Source organism: Sabethes cyaneus, chromosome 3, assembly GCF_943734655.1.
Source record: "Sabethes cyaneus chromosome 3, idSabCyanKW18_F2, whole genome shotgun sequence".
NCBI lineage: Eukaryota > Metazoa > Arthropoda > Insecta > Diptera > Culicidae > Sabethes > Sabethes cyaneus.
Genome location: NC_071355.1, coordinates 232979920 through 233000194, shown reverse-complemented (window position 1 = coordinate 233000194; position 20275 = coordinate 232979920). Strand labels below are relative to the sequence as shown.

Genomic DNA, 20275 nt, shown 5'->3' with positions numbered 1-20275 from the left:
ACCTCGTTGGTAACTATCACCAAAAAATTTTTAAAATTTTTGGAAAAAAAGTGTTTTACTGTAGACGTCTCTCCCCTACCACTATCCGGGGAGACATTGTGCCATGGGGGTGAGATCGTGCCAAAAACCAAAAATGTTTATTTGTGAAAATTTATTATATCTATAGAAACTAGTGACCTAAATTTAAAATGATGATGAACATAACATATTTATTCATAACTTAGAATGGAACGCAGATAACATAAGCAACTATTTAGCCTAAACAGGGTTTCAAAGTTCGCGATCAAAAATACTCGGAAATAACGCTTGTAGACAATGTCCCGTATAAACCAACCCAAACAAGAAATCAACTTGCTATTTTGTAGGTATATAAACTAATCATTTAGAATGTATTGAAAGGTTATTATGCGTTGGATTAGTTTTTATTTCGAAAATAATATTTTTCGAAACTTTGTACTTTTCGAGCTTCACTTCACGGGGTGAGTTTGTGCCAAGCCATAATGATCGATCCAATTTGTGGATTTCACATACACATCCATGTTTTTCATTAAAATGTCCTGTAAGGGAATGGTTCGCCTTGTTTTATCTTACAACTTGTACTGAAATCTGAGAATGTATTGATAGGAAAAGAAGCAACTGTTAAAGTGGTCCGATTTCGTTCAAATTTGTTTATGTTTGGTCCTGGTCGAAAAATTTTAATTTTTTATTTGTGTTTCATTTTTTATTTGTTGTTTATGGTGCCTCTTTGTTAGTTAGGGTGGCTACAAAAATTATCATGTCTGCCATTCTTTCTTTCTTCAAAGTTTCAATGTTTTTGTAGTCCGGAATGCTACAGTCGAATATATTTTCTATAAGTTTATTGAAACACCTTTTATTTGGAAACAAAATCATTAAAATCGGTTCAGTAGTTCAAAAGTTATAAAGTTTTAAGTAAAGTAAAATCGGAAAGCATGACAATTTTTGTGACCACCCTAACCCAGAAAGGGGCACCCTAAGCGTCCAATAAAAAAAATAAGGGTCTAAATTTTTCGACAAAGAATATAGAGTAAGGAGGGGTAAAAGTGCGATGCGGGTAAAAGTGCGATTCAATGATTTATCGGTGCAGATTCCGAGTAAATTTTCTACATTGGCATGGATGGGTGACTACTTTGACAGCTTGAATCTAACGTAAACTTTGGTTGCTTACGAAGCATGGTTGCTGAGTTATAAGCAAATGTTATTTTAGGGTGGTTTTGATGTAATTTTTCGTTATACGGCAAATACGATATCAACAGGAGGATATTACTTCTTGAAAATTTGTAGCAGCGTTTTACATCGCTCACATATCTATTTTGAAAATACGGCGAAAATAATTTACAAAATATATTTCGCTTTTCCGTAATTTAATCTAACCCCGTCAAGCGCCTAGCGGGGTAAAAGTTCGATTCACGGACGGGGCAAAAGTGCGATTCATGGACGAGGCAAAAATGTATAGCTAATTATATACAGCTTTAGGCACTATATTACAGATACTAGAAATGAAATATCTGCAGAAAACTGTGTGCTCTACAGATGTTGGCCGAAGAAAAACAATGTGTTTCCGCTGATGAAACAAAAGACAAACGTTTGGAAAAGTTTCGATCTAACGGAGGCTGCAATACACCAGCGCAAAATGGAAAAGGTGCAGATTGAGAATATTCCTTACCGAAACATAACGCACAATGATACAATGATTTTGTTAGCTACTGCTGGACTAATTTCATGGATTCTAGCTTCGAACTTTTGCCCCGCAGTATTCGCACTTTTGCCCCGCTAGTGGGGTAAAGGTGCGAATCTGCACTTGATCAGAAGAAAGAAGAATATATTTTGCAAAACACTATTACCGCAGATGATTTATAGTTGACTGTGAACACATTGAGCTACTGCATCACTATAAAATATATTATGTTGTTGTCCTTCTTTATATCTCACGAAAATTGATGACAACTTCAAACATCGCACTTATGCCCCGCCCTACTCTACACACCAAATTTGAACAAAATCTGAGCATTGCTCCTTATCCTATCAATACATTCGCAGATTTCAGTATACAAGTTGTAGGGTAAAACAAGGCAAAACATTCCCTTGCATGACATTTTAGTGAAAAACTTGATCGCCGTTCGATCTTTTGACTTTTTCAACCTGCAGAACAGACATGCCTTCTTGAAAATCTCTGGTAAAAGTACCGAATTGGCATTTTTACTTTAGTACAAGAAAATGTGGTAAACCAGACTTCTAGATTATGTTGTATTAAAATAAATCTGTTCATTTATCTTTTTCTTAAAGTTCTTCTGCTTTCCTTACCATTGAATCTCAAATTGACAAGAGTTTGTACATGATTCTTTCGAAACTATTAGAAAACAGGGGTGAATAGGATAAAATGGGCTACTTCTTGTCATTTTCGCGCGTTGAGACCATTACCAATCGATTTCTCGTGGTTTTTACATTAGAAAAGTCTCTTTTTATCCCTTAAAAACAACGGTAACAAAAAGTTCCGTTTTTGCCGGTCGATTCTGTCCTCTGTGCGATGGCGCAGCGATGAAAATAATTCTCCTTCTTAAACTATGTTCAAGGTGCGTCAACGTCGTGCAGACCTATTCAACTCCGATTCGTTATACCTATATACCCAGCTAGCACCAACTCGTATATCAACGTACGAAAACTATCGTAAATCTCTCCTAACAAACTCGAAATCGTAACTAAAGCTGGATAAAGTGGGATCAAGTTGTATTTTTTTTTGAAACGATGGTTCTACAATTGATGAAGGGACGGTAAGGGAAAGTAATGAAGAAGGACTTTTTTTTCCGGGAATGAAGGGGAAGGGTGGAAAGGAGGGGGGGTAATAGGTAGCTATGATTAACAAGTTGTCGTTGTGACTCCTATCTTAAGCAAAATAAAAGTTGGGTTTCGCTTGGAAGGAAAGGGGTGTGTAAGTGCAAATAACATTTTCAAAAATGTCTTATAGGTATCTCCCAAAAATTATAAAATGCTTTTCCAAGATTTCAATAGAAATTAATAAAGTGAAGTTAACAGAACCATAGTGCGCCATTTGTTTTGTATTTTAACCTGACGAATTTTCTAGCTGACTTCTAGCTTAACTTTGGATCCGATTTTCTCGAAATATACTTTTTGTCACTTATTTGAGTCGAATCAGCACAAGAACTTTTGGGGTATTCATTAAATCCACCTAGGAAATGATGAAAATTGGCTTTCTTTACTACGACGGGAATTATAAATAAACCCTACTTAAAGTGCATTTTAAAAATTACTTGAAAACACAAAAAAGTTAAAACTCACCTAACACATGTCGTACATAGGATACCCATAAATAAATGCAAGAAATGTCCGGTTTCTTTTCGTCACTTGATAGAACATGAAAATAAATAATATCAAAAATATTAATAAATAATAACTATTTAGGTATAAGGAGTTATACGCTGTACAGTTTTTTATTTGAACTGGTTATGGCCGTAGGTGGTGAATGTCACTTGCCGTACGCCGGAGGAAAGAACCACGATTGCCGACGGTAAAATTCAGTAGTGGAAAATAGACATACATATTTGTTTACTAAATTATTGCTTCAAACGCAGACGTGAGTATAATTTGAAAACTGTTTTTCTCATTCGGTCATAATTTTTAATTATGAGTCTATTTTTTACTTTAATTTGGAGATGCTGAATGAAACATCATCTCACGTGAGTTTCTTCATTTACCCAAAAGGAATGTACAAGAAATACGCAAACTTTTTGGATCATTAAACTCACACACATCCTTAGTTTGGCCTTCTGTTGTTATGTAATCGAAAAGTGTACAAATTTTATTTTCGAGTAGACGATACAAAATAATAAAGTGGAAATATCAATGTTCAAATTTCTAAACTAACAGGGTTCTAATCGAGCTTTGAAAGCTGATTTAAGACCCGTTTATTTAACGTTTCGGTACTTTTATCCGATCTCAGTAACAATCACAAGTCCGATAAGCAGAGCAAATCCTTCAACTGCGGCCCGGGATTGGTACCCCATAAGAAACGATCCGGCTCGTAAAGACGGCAAGCTCTTTCGATTCGGTTGTGCATTTTCCACAACACTGCACTTTTCATCGTATCACTTCGCCAGGGAGTCTCGAATTGCTTGCCATCGTGCCGCGTCGCGTCCCTTCCGGGGCTCCTTTTTTCATGTGCCTTCTCACAAAAGCGGCTCTGTTTGCTCAAACATTTCGCTACTGTTAGTTTTCCGCCCGCTTCATAATGAGCTAACAAGCAACAACTACCACTTTGTCTACTTACCACCCACCACCGCCGCGCCGCCGGTCCAGTCCACTGTCATCGAGCGCAATAAGGACCCAAAAGAAACTGGCAAGCAATAAGCGGGACAAAAAAAAGTGGCAGAGCCTGTCCACATCGGCAGCCGACGCGGCGATGGGACGAACATCGTGACAAGCGGCACCAGGGAGAATCAACACAGCGGAGGAGGTGGTCTTCTGTAGCAACTGCTCGAGAGGGCGTCACCCTGCTGTCGTAATAACGACGAACCGGCGGCGGCGGTGGAGATGAAGAACCGGCGCAAATCTGCCAACGATTGCTCTCACTCCGCAAAAGCTTGCACCCAAAAGGCTGCTAGGCGAGGCGAGCACCAACACCACCAACCTCAATAGCAGGATAGCGCCATAATATGCCATCTACGAGAGATCTTCCGCAGGGATAGAGCTCATGGATGGGTGTATGTACCTAACGATCGAAGGAGAGGGTCTGAAGATGAGGAACAACAGAGCAGGAGCATCAAACGGGCGCAGAGATGTTTGTACATAACATTAACGCTATGTATGACTGTGTCCTTTTTCCAGCTCGCTGCTCATTGTCGGTTGGCAGGATGAATGGCTCGAAGGATTGCGTGCCCTCGATGAGGTTCAGTCTCTCGGGTGGAAATTCGGGGTGGGTGAAGGGATGTTCTACCTTTTTATGGTTGGTGCCTTTTTTGCTGCTTTGCTGGCCGGTTGCTGTGTGAGTGTATTTGGGCTGTAAGGTACGATTATGCGCAATTTCGGTATGCGGTATTTCGGTGGTGTGCGTTCGGTTGAAAGAGGAACTGGCAAGGATAACTGGTTTTCTTGTATAGGAGGTTACGATCCGCATACTCTGGTAGGATCCGCTCAAAAGCGTAAAAAACATCGAATGAGGCGCATCGTGCCCTCTCGTTTGCTCTCGTGCTGTGGCGACTGGAAGCGAAATCTTTTTTGTTCGCTTGAGTCCTGGATCAGTTCTAGCTGACTGACCGAGATTTTCAGCGGAGTGCTATCAGTCGAATTGTGCGCCGTTGTTTGCTCAGACCAGTTTCAGCTGTCGAACCGGTTGCATTTCCGTGGCCATTTGTCCGCGAACGAAAAGTGAACTACTTTGCTGATAGAAAGTGTTGTTGTATGTTACCGAGAGAATATAGTGTTCGGAAGGACTAGAACGAACGGAAGACTTAAGTGTTATCATCATCGAGCAGCACACATATGCACGCACAAGTGCGCGCTCGGGATGCTATGAAGTGGATAGGCCAACTGCTCTTGTCTTCAATCAATTGAATTAATTTTCCTAATTGAGTTTTGCCACCCGCATTTGGCACCTCTCGAGACGAGCAGTAGAGCAACATATGAGAACCACAGCCGGAACCAGAAGAGAACATCTTGGAAAGTGTCGGGAAGCTAAGGATGGGTTGCGTCGTGTGCAATTGATGTGATTACGGCATGCAAAACGGCCCCGAGATAAGACATAAGCTAGACGAAGGAAACTTTTAATTTAATGTGTTTTGATACGTGTTGTGTTTTTGGGTTGTGTTGATTAAGTAAATTCCGAGACTTGCTGCGGGAAGTGATTGCCAGGAAGAAGAACGACAGCCGACGCCGCCGCCACCATTGCTGCTGAAGTTGCTCGAGAGGCACTTGATCAACGCCATAGCCGGGTCCCGACAGCGCAACATGGTTTATTTTGTACGTATTTTGTTTGATTCTGTGTTCAAGTAGTTTGTTTTAGTCAGTTTTAACATTTGGGCTAGACCGCTGGATGCCACTTTTAATAAATTATATTGGTTTTAATTTATCATAATATTCAAATTTGGCATTTTATAAGTGTGCCACAAACAAGGTTATTGAACTTCATTAATTTATTATTTATTTCTACTAATCTTGTTTACACATTACAATATACAGAAAACATTTAAATGTTTATTTTATTATAATTCGAATATCCTGATGAATTTCAAAAATGTTTGTTAATTGCTGTTCATGAAAATTTGTAAGCAATTTAATCTGAAATTCGAATCAAATAGCCGACGGCCGATCTTTATTTTTATAAATATAATTTATAAATTATAATTTTTGTATAGCGTTTTCGCTTCTATAATTTCTATTATTCAAGGTTTGTAAAGAAATGTCATATTTTTAAAACCACCCATTCAAGAGTTTAACGTAATTGTTTTATTTTTTCGTTTTATCTTTGGGGTTTGGCATAAAAATTCTCTCAAATACGAGTATAAGTCAAAAGCCGACAATTTATTTACTGGTCATGAAAAAGGTGAAAATATTAAGCAGAAAAAGTGCAACAAACAACTCTGTAGTTATACTAGCCTAAGAGAGAATTTTCCTATGTTAGCAGGAAAAGTCAAAAGAATCGAAATTTGAAACCAAACTCAAGTAACATTTTTGTTGTATAATAGCTTATTAAACTATTGTACAGTTGATTTCCGTGGTACAAGTGCTTGATAAGCTGTTATACAACAAAAATGTTACTTGGGAAATATATTGATGTTTAAGTTTTTCGAAGGTGATTTGTCCTTAAAGGAAATTTAAACCGCTATTCAAATACTTCAATACTATTCAAATACTATTGCATATTTCTGATGTCCTTTACTTCTTTTCTACCAAAATGATGAAAATATTCCAGCAGATGACTATTTTGAAAAAAACTTTTCTTTTTAAATATGCAGTGATAATAAATTGCCCAAAATTAAAATTACTAGCACGTTTGAAATTGAAATTGACCACAAATAGAACTTTAATGTTAAATCACAATTGTGAATACTATTATCATTTTTACCCGTTTTGCTTTTAGACTATTTCTAAAAGAATAAAAACTTTTAAACCTTTTAATCCAATTAAATATGTTAAGGAATCAAATCAAAAACAATTGGTTTTTAAGTTTTTTTTCTATAAAACTGGTAAACAAAAAAAAGTAGTTTTTTTTTGTGTTTTAGTAGCTTGAAAATCTTTTACTAGAAACCCGATCAGATGTTTCTTACAAAAATATACGACTCTAAACTTTAAATTTCGATAATACTTTTATTCAAGGAATTGCTGAGTTGTTAGTGTTAAACCGAATAAATATGTTGCGATGTTGTTACTTATTTAGAAAGTGTCTAGTTCGAGTAAAACCAGTTTTGACGGATAGTCCAGATTATCTTTTACATATTTTACGACGTTTTGATATATGCAAGAATCTCGTTTTAAGTCCAATTGTTTTACGTAATTTTTTTTGCGTCCACTTCTTAGGTTCATAATTCAAATTAACGTCCTCCCTTTTCGCATCCAAAATTTGAATTAACGTCCTCGTCAAATACCATCAGGTAATTTCAGAAAATTCGAAATAATATCTTTTCTTTCTACTGTCAAAATTCGAAACAACGTTTTTCATTTTACGTCCAAATGTCCTTTTTGCGTTCAAAATTTTAAATAACTTCCTCTCTTTTTCCGATTTTTTTTACGTTCCGTCAACTGTGGCCGTAAAATAAGATTTGAATGTATATGACCAGTTTTTCGACATTCAACATGAAATTACAAAAGTTTGAGCATCAAAACTAACCCATTAAAGCATTACGGATCAGAAGATAAAATGTTTTACTGCTTTTCAAAGTTTGAGACCATGAAACATACTGAAAAAATAGTTACATTAAATTTCTTATAGTCGGATTTAAAGTTATCACTTATTTTTCAAAATTTTTATGAAATAAAAAAACTATTAGCGGAAAAATTGATAATTTGGATACAAGGACCTTCTTAAAGTATGATTGTGTGTCATTTTTACTTTTTAATGTATTAGGTATACATAATTCTGTTTTATGCTTATTGCAAGATCATAGTTTCCGAACTTTTTTCGAATACGGTCCATCATCCCTTGGGTAAAGGCGATCGGTACACGGACTTCATAGGCGTTGCTTCAATGACGCTCCCTTACTTAATTTTCCGCTCTTTCCCCGTCATTTCTTGTCCCACTCTATCTGGGTACTATAAAGACCTTTGTTTCATTGCTTTCTTCTACCGTCGCCTCCGTCGATTGTGAAAATTACAGTTAGTTTTGTATGCCAGAAGGGCATTGGGTCAAAAAGCCACTGCGACAGTCTTAATGATCGTCTTTTGTGGCAAGCGCCGATTGCAGATGTGAAATAACAGTTATAAAAAATTAACCAAATTCCATTTGCTCTTTAGTTTTTTCTCGTCACCTGCAGTGCACCCTTTTCTGTTTTCCTTTCACAAGGATACCACTTCTTGAGAATCACAGTGACGTCATTGTCGTTGAACCACTGCACAATGGGCAAAAACGAGCTCGTAATCCCAAGAATTAGAAGCCGCCGGTTTGGAATCTTACAAGATACCTATTTCTATGTAAAAAATGCAGGAAATCGATTGGTGATAGCTTCACCCTGCGCAGACTTCGGGAAGTGGTCCATATTGCCCCATTTTCCTAAAAAATCATGATAAAAGTTAATTAAATAATATAGAAACTACTCAAGTATAAACTCAAATAGCTTCCAAACGTTGTCAAAACATCAGAAGTAACAAATCCCATCCATTCCATATTGTTCGAAATGCAGGAATAGTCTGTTTTGCCCAATTCACCCCTAAATACACAGTAACACCTAATTGAAGCGAATAAAACTAATTCAAAGACGGGGGAATAAACTCGAATAGCACCAATTCATTCGAAAGACACCAGTAGAATTGAATGTCATCGATTTAGTACCGTGATGAATTCACAATCGGTCCGTTTTGCCTGATTGTCTCCTAGAACTACAAAAATACGTTCATTTTGCTATTGTGTAAAAAATTCGTAATTTTTCAACGATGGTGTCTTCAGAGAAGTTTATGAATAAAATGCAGCGCATCTTTTTAGACTATTAGGGTGACCTTATATTCATCTATTAGGGTGATACAAACTTTCGTGTTTTGAATACGTCCAAACAAATTTGCATCCAATTTATTTATTGCTTTCAACTGTTCTCCAAAGTTATTCAGTATTATAAAATACACATTTTTGAAGTATGTTTTTACCTTTAAGTTAGTTTTAACTGCTTTAATGAGGTTATCTATGTATATGGGGATGAATTGGGCAAAATGGACTATTCTTGCACTTCGCACAATATTGAAAGAATGGGATTTGATTCTTCTGATGTTTTGACAATCTATGGAAGCTATTTGAGTTCATTTCACCCCAAGAAATATTTATGCGCTGATTAAACATTTTAGCAGCCATTATTATTCAGCCATAGCTGAATATGCATCGAATAAAATTTATGTAAACAATTCTACAATTCTTATTCAGCCGAAATTGGAGAACTTATACAACCTATTTCGTTTCAGGCAGAAAAAACACTTGTTAAGCAATTATATCGCCCTTTATATAACCTTTGTGCGCCTTGTTTCCAGCTTTGCGCAAATTGGTTATTTAAAAACGCGCAAAAGCCTCTATTAAGCTTCAATGCAGCTTCGAAAGCAGCTATTGGCAAGTCGAAAGCTTGATAAAATCACCAAATTTACATGTTTAAGAGCTGAAAAATGGTTTTTATTTCTAAAACTAAACCGTAGTTCAGCCACAGGTAGAATAAATTCAGCTATAAAAGCGTTTGATCAGCCTGAAATTGTTACTTGGGTAGCTGCTTTCAAAGCTGCAATGGAGCTTAATAGAGGCTTTAACGTGTTTTTAAACAACCAATTTGCGCAATGCTGTCAATTGTATTTTTAGAACGAGAAATAGTTACTTTTACAGTTAAAAATGCACTGAACAGTCAGTTAATATTTACGTGAAATTTCTCTCTCTCTTTCTCTCTTACCGCGGTTCCAATACCCGGTCACAAAATCGTTATAAAATGATAATTAAAATTGATAAATGCATATTTAAACTTAGAATGTTACTAGATTATTCTTGTAAAAGATCTATCCCGAAACGCTGACATGCAACCCTAATCATTTTGTAAACAGTTGTACACTAAGAATTAGTACAGCGATAGTATTGCACCTCGTTCTGGAATCCAAAAAGTAACGACTTACAAACATCGCTTTTGATGTAAAAATATTTAAACTTTTTTTATAACTGACTTGCTGCTGGACTACTATTAACTATCAATGCAAATGTACATCTATTTTGAAACATCGATTTTGTCAATTTCAAAAGCAGTTTTTTTTGTTTGAAACAAAAATTCTGTTCATGAAAATATATTCGCTGTGTTCAGATTGACAAGAAGAAAGCAGTATTTACATTATTTAAAACAGAACCCCGCTTTTGGGCCCAAAAACTACTTCCGAAATTGGGCTCTCCGACGAAAAGTTAATGACGGCTAATTTCCCGTTAAAAAAAGCTCATATTTAGTTATTGTTTTATATGGACATTGTCACTGCGTTCATTTTATTTTGATCTACTATGATATTGTCCAGGTGATTTTTTTTTCATTATTCCACACTTCTTTCTTTGTTCAGTATCACTGTGGATTGTGGATTGTGGACTGGGGATCTTTCGTGCTAAAGTGTCGGTGTTCTTCACTATTTTTCTCCTCCATGTTTTTGACTATACTACTTTTCAACCAATCTCGCTTTCTAGAGTCAAATAGTGTGGAGACTAATTATAATTAACCATCAACAAAAGGGCTTCATTATGCACCTTGAGCCAGTGCCACTTTTATAACTTGCCCTAGCAAGAGGATTTAATTTTCGTAAATGCAGAATTCGGTAAGGAGGAAGGATGTGGGCTGTACTTAAAGTGGTGGTGCTCGCTTTGACGAAGCGGCTTTCGGATACTGTCGGCTGTCCAATTTTGCCACATCCTATGTAAAGTTCCCGGAAGGATAAACCGGTTTTGCTTAAGCGTGGGATGGTGTTGCCATTCCGCTACCTAAACTTAGTTTAGGTTTGGGAACTTTTTTCTGATTAATACCTGATTGAACTTCAATCATGAAGAAAACAAACGAGTTAAAATGCATTTCATTTTTTAATTTGTTTGTAAATAAGCTCATTTGTTGCAAAGGGGAAAATTCAACAGAGTTGATTCATAAATTTTATTTATTGTTCTTTATGAGAATTGTAAACAAACGTAACACTGTTATCGAGACCAGCATAGAATTCGCTTAATTACTAAAAAAACCATTCATCGAAGTTCGGAACAATAAACAATACGATCGGATAAACGTCACAACCAACAATGAAGAGAGGCGTGCGCCAAACGTCGATTGTTTCCTTACCTAATTTATTATGCCAACAATTATTATTTTTTAGAATTCAACTCTCAATCAAATTATAGTCTATCGCCATCGAACAATCAATACGTGACATTCCATCAAACTTGACCCCTTTTGCGAGACCCCCGAGAGCTGCGCGGCTTGTGATGGCTCTCTGAGGCGCATAAAGCAATTTAATTAACCTTCCTCGCCGCTGCTGCACTGCGGCACGGGCAATTGTTCAGAAGCTATCAGGCATCAAACAATGGCTTTAACCCGTTCCCTATACGGGAACGAGGCCAGTAAAAATTACAATCGGCATCGTTTTTTCTCTTCAATCATTAAGGTGGCACCCAGCGGCGCCTACTTCGTCCCTCCAACGTACAGTGAATGTCGTTTTGACGCTTGATTAAAAATTCTCATGACACGATTTTTATTTCTCTTCTACAGAGTCCACGTGGTATGCAACCGCCGTGTAGCCCACCAGGATTACCGATTACTTCCAAGAGTCCCACCATGGAATCAGCCAACAGCAATACCAGCATCGAACCGGAGGTAGACCAGAAGCCGATAAAAATTCAGCGAACGAATGGAGGGGCGCTCAAATTCTCCATCGCCAATATTATGGGAAGAGACGATGACGAGGAAGAAGAACCGGAACTACGACGGAAGGATCATTTGGAAGTTATTCCACCACCGCAATCATCCAGCCCACCATCGGCATCGTCTAGTCCGAACTATGAGCACAGTTCATCGATGGCAGCGTACGATTCCGCGTTCAAGAAGTACGTACCAAGTTCGATGCATCAGTTTGTAGCGAATCGACACCAGGATCTGCTTAGTCAGTACCCTCTGCTGTACTACCCGGGTCAATTAATGTGCGCCGCAGCAGCTGCCCAGTATGCTGCATTGACCCAACATCCAGTAACACTGCTAAATGGATCTTCCTTAGCAACGTCTAGCAGTGGAAGCAATCCAACTCCTCTACATCCTTACGTACCAACCGCAAATGCCCTGCGAGGTCTCGATGCATCCGCCATGTCTCCACCTCAGCACTCGCTGGCTCATCACAAAAAGATAAACCTCAATGCATCTACATCCTCGTCGTCGTCCTCCAGTGATCTCAACAGTTCAGTGAATTCAACCAACTCAGCAAACCTAACCTCTGCTGCCGCCCTGGCGAAGCAGAAAACATTCGCCTGTCCGGAATGTGGAAAGGTGTTTAATGCGCACTACAACCTTACCCGACATATGCCTGTTCACACCGGTGCTAGACCGTTTATCTGCAAAATCTGCGGCAAGGGATTCCGTCAGGCATCCACACTGTGTCGGCACAAAATAATACACACTTCTGAGAAACCACACAAATGTCAGACCTGCGGGAAAGCTTTCAATAGATCGTCCACTTTGAACACCCACACTCGCATTCACGCCGGCTACAAACCGTACATCTGCGAGTACTGCGGCAAAGGTTTCCACCAGAAGGGAAACTACAAAAACCACAAACTTACCCACAGCGGCGATAAAGCTTACAAATGCACGATCTGTAACAAAGCTTTTCATCAGATATACAATCTCACCTTTCACATGCATACGCACAACGATAAGAAACCGTTTACATGTAAAATTTGCGCCAAAGGGTTCTGTCGCAATTTCGACCTTAAAAAGCACATGCGGAAATTGCACGATGTCAGCCTCAGTGCCAGCCTCAAGCGTCAGCACCAGCAACAACAACAGCAGCAAGCATCTCAACAAGCGGTGGAATCAAATCATCACGGAGCACCGGCATGGGCAGCGGGTGGACCATCGTCCGCTTCAGCCTCATTGGCAGCCCTGTCATCATCTCCGCTGACCACTCTAACCAACCTGCACCATTCGGCCGTTGCGGCTGCCGCTCTCCGGGCAGGCGACTACAGCAGTCCCTTCCTGATGCCTAATGCCCGTGGGGGAAGTCGGCTGGATGCTCCTTTTATAGGTAAAGTTTTCTGACAGAAATACTACCAGCATACTTTCAACCATCATCCACCGTCACATCCCACCAATAATCCGGCATCCGCTGCTGCCCTGGGAGGATCGTTGCTTCTTCAGCAGCATCATCAACAGCAACAGCAGCAGCAGCAACAAATGCAACAACAACAGCAGCAGCAGTTGACCAGTCTGACCAAGAGCATACTGATCAACTGAGCTAGTAGCAGGGGACCAACACTATCCAGTGATTCTCTTGAGATTTTCCCTAGCCAGGGAAAATAACGAGATGAATGAAAAAAAAATAGTTTCTCGAAGAGGCGACACAGAACCAGTGCAATACGAATGGAAACCCAAGAGGCTAATTTCGACCCCGCAAATTAGGGTACGACGTTAAATCGATGTAGGTGAAATGAAACCAACTTTTCGTTCGCGGTTAGGCCAGTGATTTAAAAATAAGTGATTAACGAGACGCGCATTCAGTCGTAAGTTGTGTAAATACGAATAAAAAAGTAGAAATAAATTGTAGTCCTAGGTACAGGAAAGCAAAAACTGTCCAGTGATTGTGTTTTCGAACGAATCCTTCTAGATGTTGCTAATGTGGAAAAGCGATGCAAGTAGGGATGCATTGCGCAGAAAGCTAAAAGATGTGAGAATTTTATTGATCGTAGACTCTAGACAGAAAAAGCACACGAATTTATATGTAACATATTGCAAATATATTGAATTGTACGTATGAATTGTTTTAGGGTTATAAAAAATTAAGAAATAAATGAATTTAAATCGAAAGCTGTGTAGTTTTATTTGGGAAGGGAATTGAGCTCATTTCTTATGTTGTCATATTCACAAGCATGGATCGAAGAACAATTTTACTTATACCTACATACTAAAGTTTCATTTAAAATTTCATTTGTATTTGTGGAAACCAATGTTCTGATTAATTGTTGGATACTCACGTACTCATGCACCCAATTTGTCCACATTCCACCAATTTTGTAACATGCTTACATGTTCAAATATTCACATCGTTGCCTTCGTCATCAGCACAGAGCCAGGAAGGTAAAATAAGCCGATACTTTGTCTCGAACCTCGCAGCATCTTGAAGGGCGTTCTCGGGAGGTGTACGAAACATCACTCGATGTAGCTCTGATCAGTCGCGTCAGTTTGTCCGGGAAACCGTGTTCGTTTTATCTGCCGCAGCTGATCCCGATCGACTGTATCGTATGCTGTCTTGCAGTCAGTAACAATGTGATGAGTGAGCAGGTTGTAGTCGCCACATTTTCGCATTTTTTCAAGATCTGGCATTACCATTTATGTAAAAGGGAAAAACAAGTCCTCCGGCAGCTTCTCCTCTTCACAAATCTTTGAAATAACCCAGTATAGAGCCGTTGTCAACGTTTTTCGGTCACATTTGTAAAGTTCTGCAGGTAGACGGTTCTTACCGGCGGATCGTTTGGTCTTCAGCAACCTGGTTGGTTTCTCGTTTGAACTCTTGGAGATTAGGAGCTGGGACACTACTATCTTCCATGATCATTTCTAGCTTAACTTTCGTCCCGCCTCCTTCTGAAACTTCACACGGAAAGAAATTTGATTCCGATGCCATGAATGAAATCATGAAATCATGAAATGTGAATTCCTGAACTGCCATATCAGACAGCACAAAATCATTAATAATGCGTTGTGTTGTACTGCAAGAAGCTCGTAATATCATGATTATTATTCATGGTGTATTTTCATAAATCATGAGCTAGAAGCCTGGAATCATTAGTCATTTTGCTGTTTTGGAGATCAAATTTCTATCCGTGCACCATTGAAATGTTTTTCGAAAAACTGCGTCCATCAGTCAACCACCTCGCGCTCCTTTGTGATCAGATTGCCTTTCTCGTCCACCTTTGGTGAAAAAGGTTTACTTTCTCGTAAACCTTGGGTGTGTCATTAACTCGGAATATGTAGTTGTTATAATTCTTGATGCTCTCTGTCCTCTTTCTGGCGCTTTTTATTCCTGGAACGTGGTCAATCGGTTCATTGCTCGTCGGTATTTGTCCAAATTCTCCCTGGTGGCTAAGCGCAGATTATTTTTCCATTGCCTTTTTTCTTAGGGAGTGTATGTCCCTGATGTTAGAGAAGAACCGGCAATCTATGAGAACGTGGTCAATCTGATATATTATACGTTGGTCAGGTGATCTCCAGATGGCTTTGTGGATACCTTTGCGTGGGAAAAAGGTGCTTGGGATCACCAGTCCTCGGGAAACTGCAAAATTTATACATCGTTGGCCGTTATCGTTCGTGTCGGTGTGCAGGCTATGGGGTCCTCCCATCGGTTTATACATTTCTACCCTTCCGACCTGGGCGTTCATATCCCCGAAGACGATCACTATGTCCCGTGGCGAGCAGCTGTCGCACGTTACCTCCAACCTCGCGTAGGACACTAGCTTTTCATCGTCGGGTCTGGCAGTGCACGTTGATGATGCTGTAATTGAAGAAACGGCTCTTTATCCTCAATAAACACATCTTTTCATTGATCGCCTTCCACTCTATCACGCGAACCTGCATTCCATTCTACTTAACACTACAAAGTCCATTCCCAGTTCGTTGGTAGTGCCACCACTCTGGTTAAACTGGGCCTTTCTGAGGTAGATCTCTGAAACGTTCTCTCTTTTGCGACGAAGTTCCTGCAGAAATACGAATCCGAGCTGGCAGGGTTCAAGCTGTTTTAGCAGCGCTATGTCGTCACCGATCAAAATTCAGCGATCTGAAGTTCGAAAAATTGAACTGAACGACGTTTCGGCCTTTCGTGCTTCGACCTTTTGTTATTCGGCCAAATAGTGGTTCGGCCTTTTGTGATTCGACCATATACAGTTTCGGCTTACTGTGGTAATTGTTGACATTTGGTCATTTGGATTTCAGTTACAGGGATACCTCGATATAAGACAATTTATAATTTCTAAAAGTTGTCTTATATCGAAATTGTCTTATATCGAAACATGTTTTTTTCAAAAAAAAATTGCATTAGCGGTCGCCAGTTTTGCTCTGTGTTATGTGTTTACGGTTTTTGAACTATTTATTATTGTTTGAACTATTAGTTTTTACAATTTTTGGGGTTATTTTGAAATAATGAACATTTTCATGGCGCCGATTTCAGAATGGAAAATTTGCTCTGGTATCGTTACTAGCCATGTCAAAGGGATTTGTTTCGATATAAGACAAAATTGTCTTATATCGAGGTTGTTTTATAACGAGGCTGTCTTATATCGAGGTATCCCTGTATATGCTATTCGGTCATTCGGTATCAACCCGGTGAGTCGATGCGAAGGCTAGGGAACTCTAACAAGAGTCTGTGGAACCAAATAAACCTAGTCAGACTTTCGACGACGTGTCGTTGGCATCACTCACAGCCTGCGGCCTTCTCGTCCTGAACCATCTATGAAGTCATATTTTTTTTTTGGAAATTATGCGCAAAGGTCGTTATGCAAAATTTTTCTATGCCCATTATGCCATTAGGCCTATCGTCCATTATGCCTATCGTCCATTGTGTAAATTGTCCATTGCCTAAAGTCTGTATGCGTATCGTCTGTATGCTTCACAGCACGCATCCGTCTCACTGTTGAATACTTTCCTCTACACTTCTACAGTATTGATAAGGCAGTACAGCCCGGACTCGATTATCCGGGTGCTCATTTTTATTTTCAACCGGGTCTAAAAACCCGGATAATCGAATCCCCGGATAGTCGAATCCCCGGTTAATCGAATCCCCGGATAATCGAGTCCGGCATGTACTTTCAAGCAACGGTTTGAGAATATTTGGGAGGAAATGCCTCAGGGTATCGTGCTCGCCAGCGTGCCTTGTGCTTTTCAACAACGATTGCGACTGGTAGCAGCAGCGGGAAAAAGGATTTGAATTGGACTTAGGATATGGATATTCACTCAAGTCGCTTTTTACCGGAAGGATACGTCCCGCGTAAATCAAAACCGCGTCCGCGTCCCGCGTAAAAATCGCGTAAATTCCGAAATTCGCGTAAAAAACCGCGTAAATTCTGAAATTCGCGTAAAAAAACCGCGTAAATTCCAAAATTCGCGTAAAAAAAACAAAGTTTCGCGTAAAAAAAACTTTGTGGATTTCAACACTACGCGAAAAAATAGACGTTTTGAGCACATCCGCGTAAATTCCGAAATTCGCGTAAAAAAACCGCGTAAATTCCGAAATTCGCGTAAAAAACAAACCGCGTAAAAAGCGACTTCAGTGTACTTTCATGTCAACAATCAAAAGTAAAATTTTCGCAAGCGTCTTATTTTTGTGACCATTCACTTTACTGACAGTTATTACTTTTTATCATTATTTTGTTTAGCCTCGGAAGTGTTACAATGGAGTAAAATAATTGCATTATTAATTATTAATACTTGAACCATACTATTTTAACGTTAGCATTATTATTAACGTTTCATTTCATTTTTGTTCATTTTTATTATACTCCTGGTAGACAGGAAACAGCGTTCAAATTATTAACATTAATTAGTTTAGCCGATACAAAAATTGTTGTAAACCAAAAATAACATGAAAGAGATTTCGCTTGTTAACTGAATTATACAGAAGAAACATATTGAATTTGGAAATGCGAATCATGAAATACGAATAAAATAAAATACCAGTCGCTGTTTACAATTGAGTTATTAATTAATGATAGGCGTATGCCGATTCTGCATCTATCGATGCCTGAGTTAACGCAATAGCCATCGCAACCTCCCGAGATAGACACTACGCAACCAGTGAGTGCAGCACAGTTAAATCCCATTCCGTCCTTTTTAAAGGCACATCCTACAGAGTAGACCCATTTCGCTTCTGCGGTTGTGTTAAAATTAGCTGAATGACGAGTATTTTTGGCCTAAAGTTCTGCAAAGCTGCTTCCATAAAAGCGGTGGGCAGATAATCTGGTTTAGTTTGAGCCTACACGACCTTTGCGCAACAGTCGCCATGAGAAATTATCCTTCCTGGCGTATGATGGAACCTATCACGTTACCACTATTAGGGTGATTCAATTAAACCCGTTAAATATTTGGTTTTGAATGCAATATATACATGAACATTTCCAAAATATGTGCAAAGTGAAACAACCTACAAAAATCCCGTACCCACACGTACGACGGGGGCGGGTGGTATTTAGAACAAACATTTGACGAATTTCTGTTCAAAATGAAAGAAAACATGTGTTTTCATCAAGCACTCGCAGGCTCGGCCTACCCTTACAACAAAACAAGGATGACGACTCTGCAGGAAAACGGGGCGATAGAAAATAGGTCCTTTGAAGTCCGAAGCTTACCGTCCGGTAGCGAAGCATGTATTGCAAAAGCGTCCTAATTTAAGCTCGCTGTAATTCGGTAATCTGCAGCAAATCGGTTTGGTCAGTGTACAGATTTCTTTTTTTCCCTTTCGCATCCAGGGCAAATGTTCATGTGAAGAACAAACCTTGCAAAACAAGATGTTTACACATTTTCCCTCAATGTCGTACCGATTGTTATTGTTTCAGATGGTTTTAGGGGCAAGATAATGGTAAGATCATTACCGGCTATTAGCCGGCCCAAGTTATTCTAAATATTTGCTCAACACGTACGGTGATAGTGCATTGTCTTGACTAGGTGCAGCCGAAGAAAGGTTCTGCTCTGATGGGTAAGGCGTTCGTCTTAGATGAGCCGGAAAATTGCTGAATATAATGTAGGTGGTAATATGGTTAATTATGTTTCGTTGATGTTTTCTTTACTTCAGTTTTCTTGTGATACTCAATCGTAAAAGTGGATGCGTTGTGTCTGTTTTGCATAGAATTTTACAAAACAGTTGAGAATTGTAACCAAGTTTTTATGATTGCAACAAGTACGCGTTACTTTGACTGAGCTATTTTGAAAATTAGAATGAATCAAGAATTTTCACCGAGAGTTCTTTTTGTGATATTCTGAAATACCTACACAGGTTTTGGAATATTGGATGAAGGGTTTTTTTCCAGATCTGAAAAAAAAACCATTTTCTGAGATAAGACAATTAAATACTAATTTTCATGCAAAGTTTAAAGAACCGAATTAGAATTCTACATGTAGCTTAAAAACTTACAAGCTTAAAATCACTGATCGACAAAAGCAGGAAAAAAGTTCCTTAATTATTAACATTTTTTCCAAGATTTTTTCAGAGGATATTTTTCTTCAGCACCGTGTAAATGAAAATAACCATGCGTTCCCATTTTAGTTAGAGTTGATCGAATCACCTTGTCTACTAGTACACTAGTTGTAATTTGAAGTACCGAATATAATCTTCCTATGGCATCGCTTCTGTGGACCAGTATTATTACATGACTTATAACTGCCACTGTACAACTTTTCAGTTTACAAGGGTTCACATTCGTCATCAAGATCGTAACAAATTGCAACCGAAGCGGTTCGTTTTATAGCTCGTTGTTGTCCACAGCTCAGCAATAAACACAAACCGCTTCCGGGTTACGGACCTCAATCCGGTCAAGCCTGTCCTGGAAGACAGGCTGACAGCTGAAATTAAAAAAAAAACTTTCGCCCATAAGAGCCGGTGCTCAATATCTCGTCAAGATTTCATTTGATAATGGTGTTGACTTTTTCAAACATCAAAGAGAAATGCAAATACGCACACGGAGAGTACAAGAAGATCACTTGAAATCGCTGAAAACTGGAACAAACGACCATCGCAAGAACCAAGAACGGAGAAGGTCCCTTTCTGATGCCTCTGTTGAATGCGTTGTTGACGTTCCTCCTGCTACGGGTAGGTAGTAATGTCATGCTATTTCTCCGCCCCTCACCTACTACCGCGAGCGTGGGTG

The 20275-nt window shown here is 39.0% G+C and overlaps 1 protein-coding gene across 1 annotated transcript; it reads left to right on the top strand.

The window, feature by feature from the left end:
• Window positions 1-5979: 5979 nt before the first annotated feature.
• LOC128743530 (fez family zinc finger protein erm) lies at window positions 5980-13469 on the top strand. Its single transcript, XM_053840126.1, has 2 exons — window positions 5980-5991; window positions 11931-13469. The coding sequence occupies exons 1-2, from the start codon at window positions 5980-5982 to the stop codon at window positions 13467-13469; spliced, it is 1551 nt and encodes a 516-aa protein (XP_053696101.1).
• The last annotated feature ends 6806 nt before the right edge of the window (window positions 13470-20275 follow it).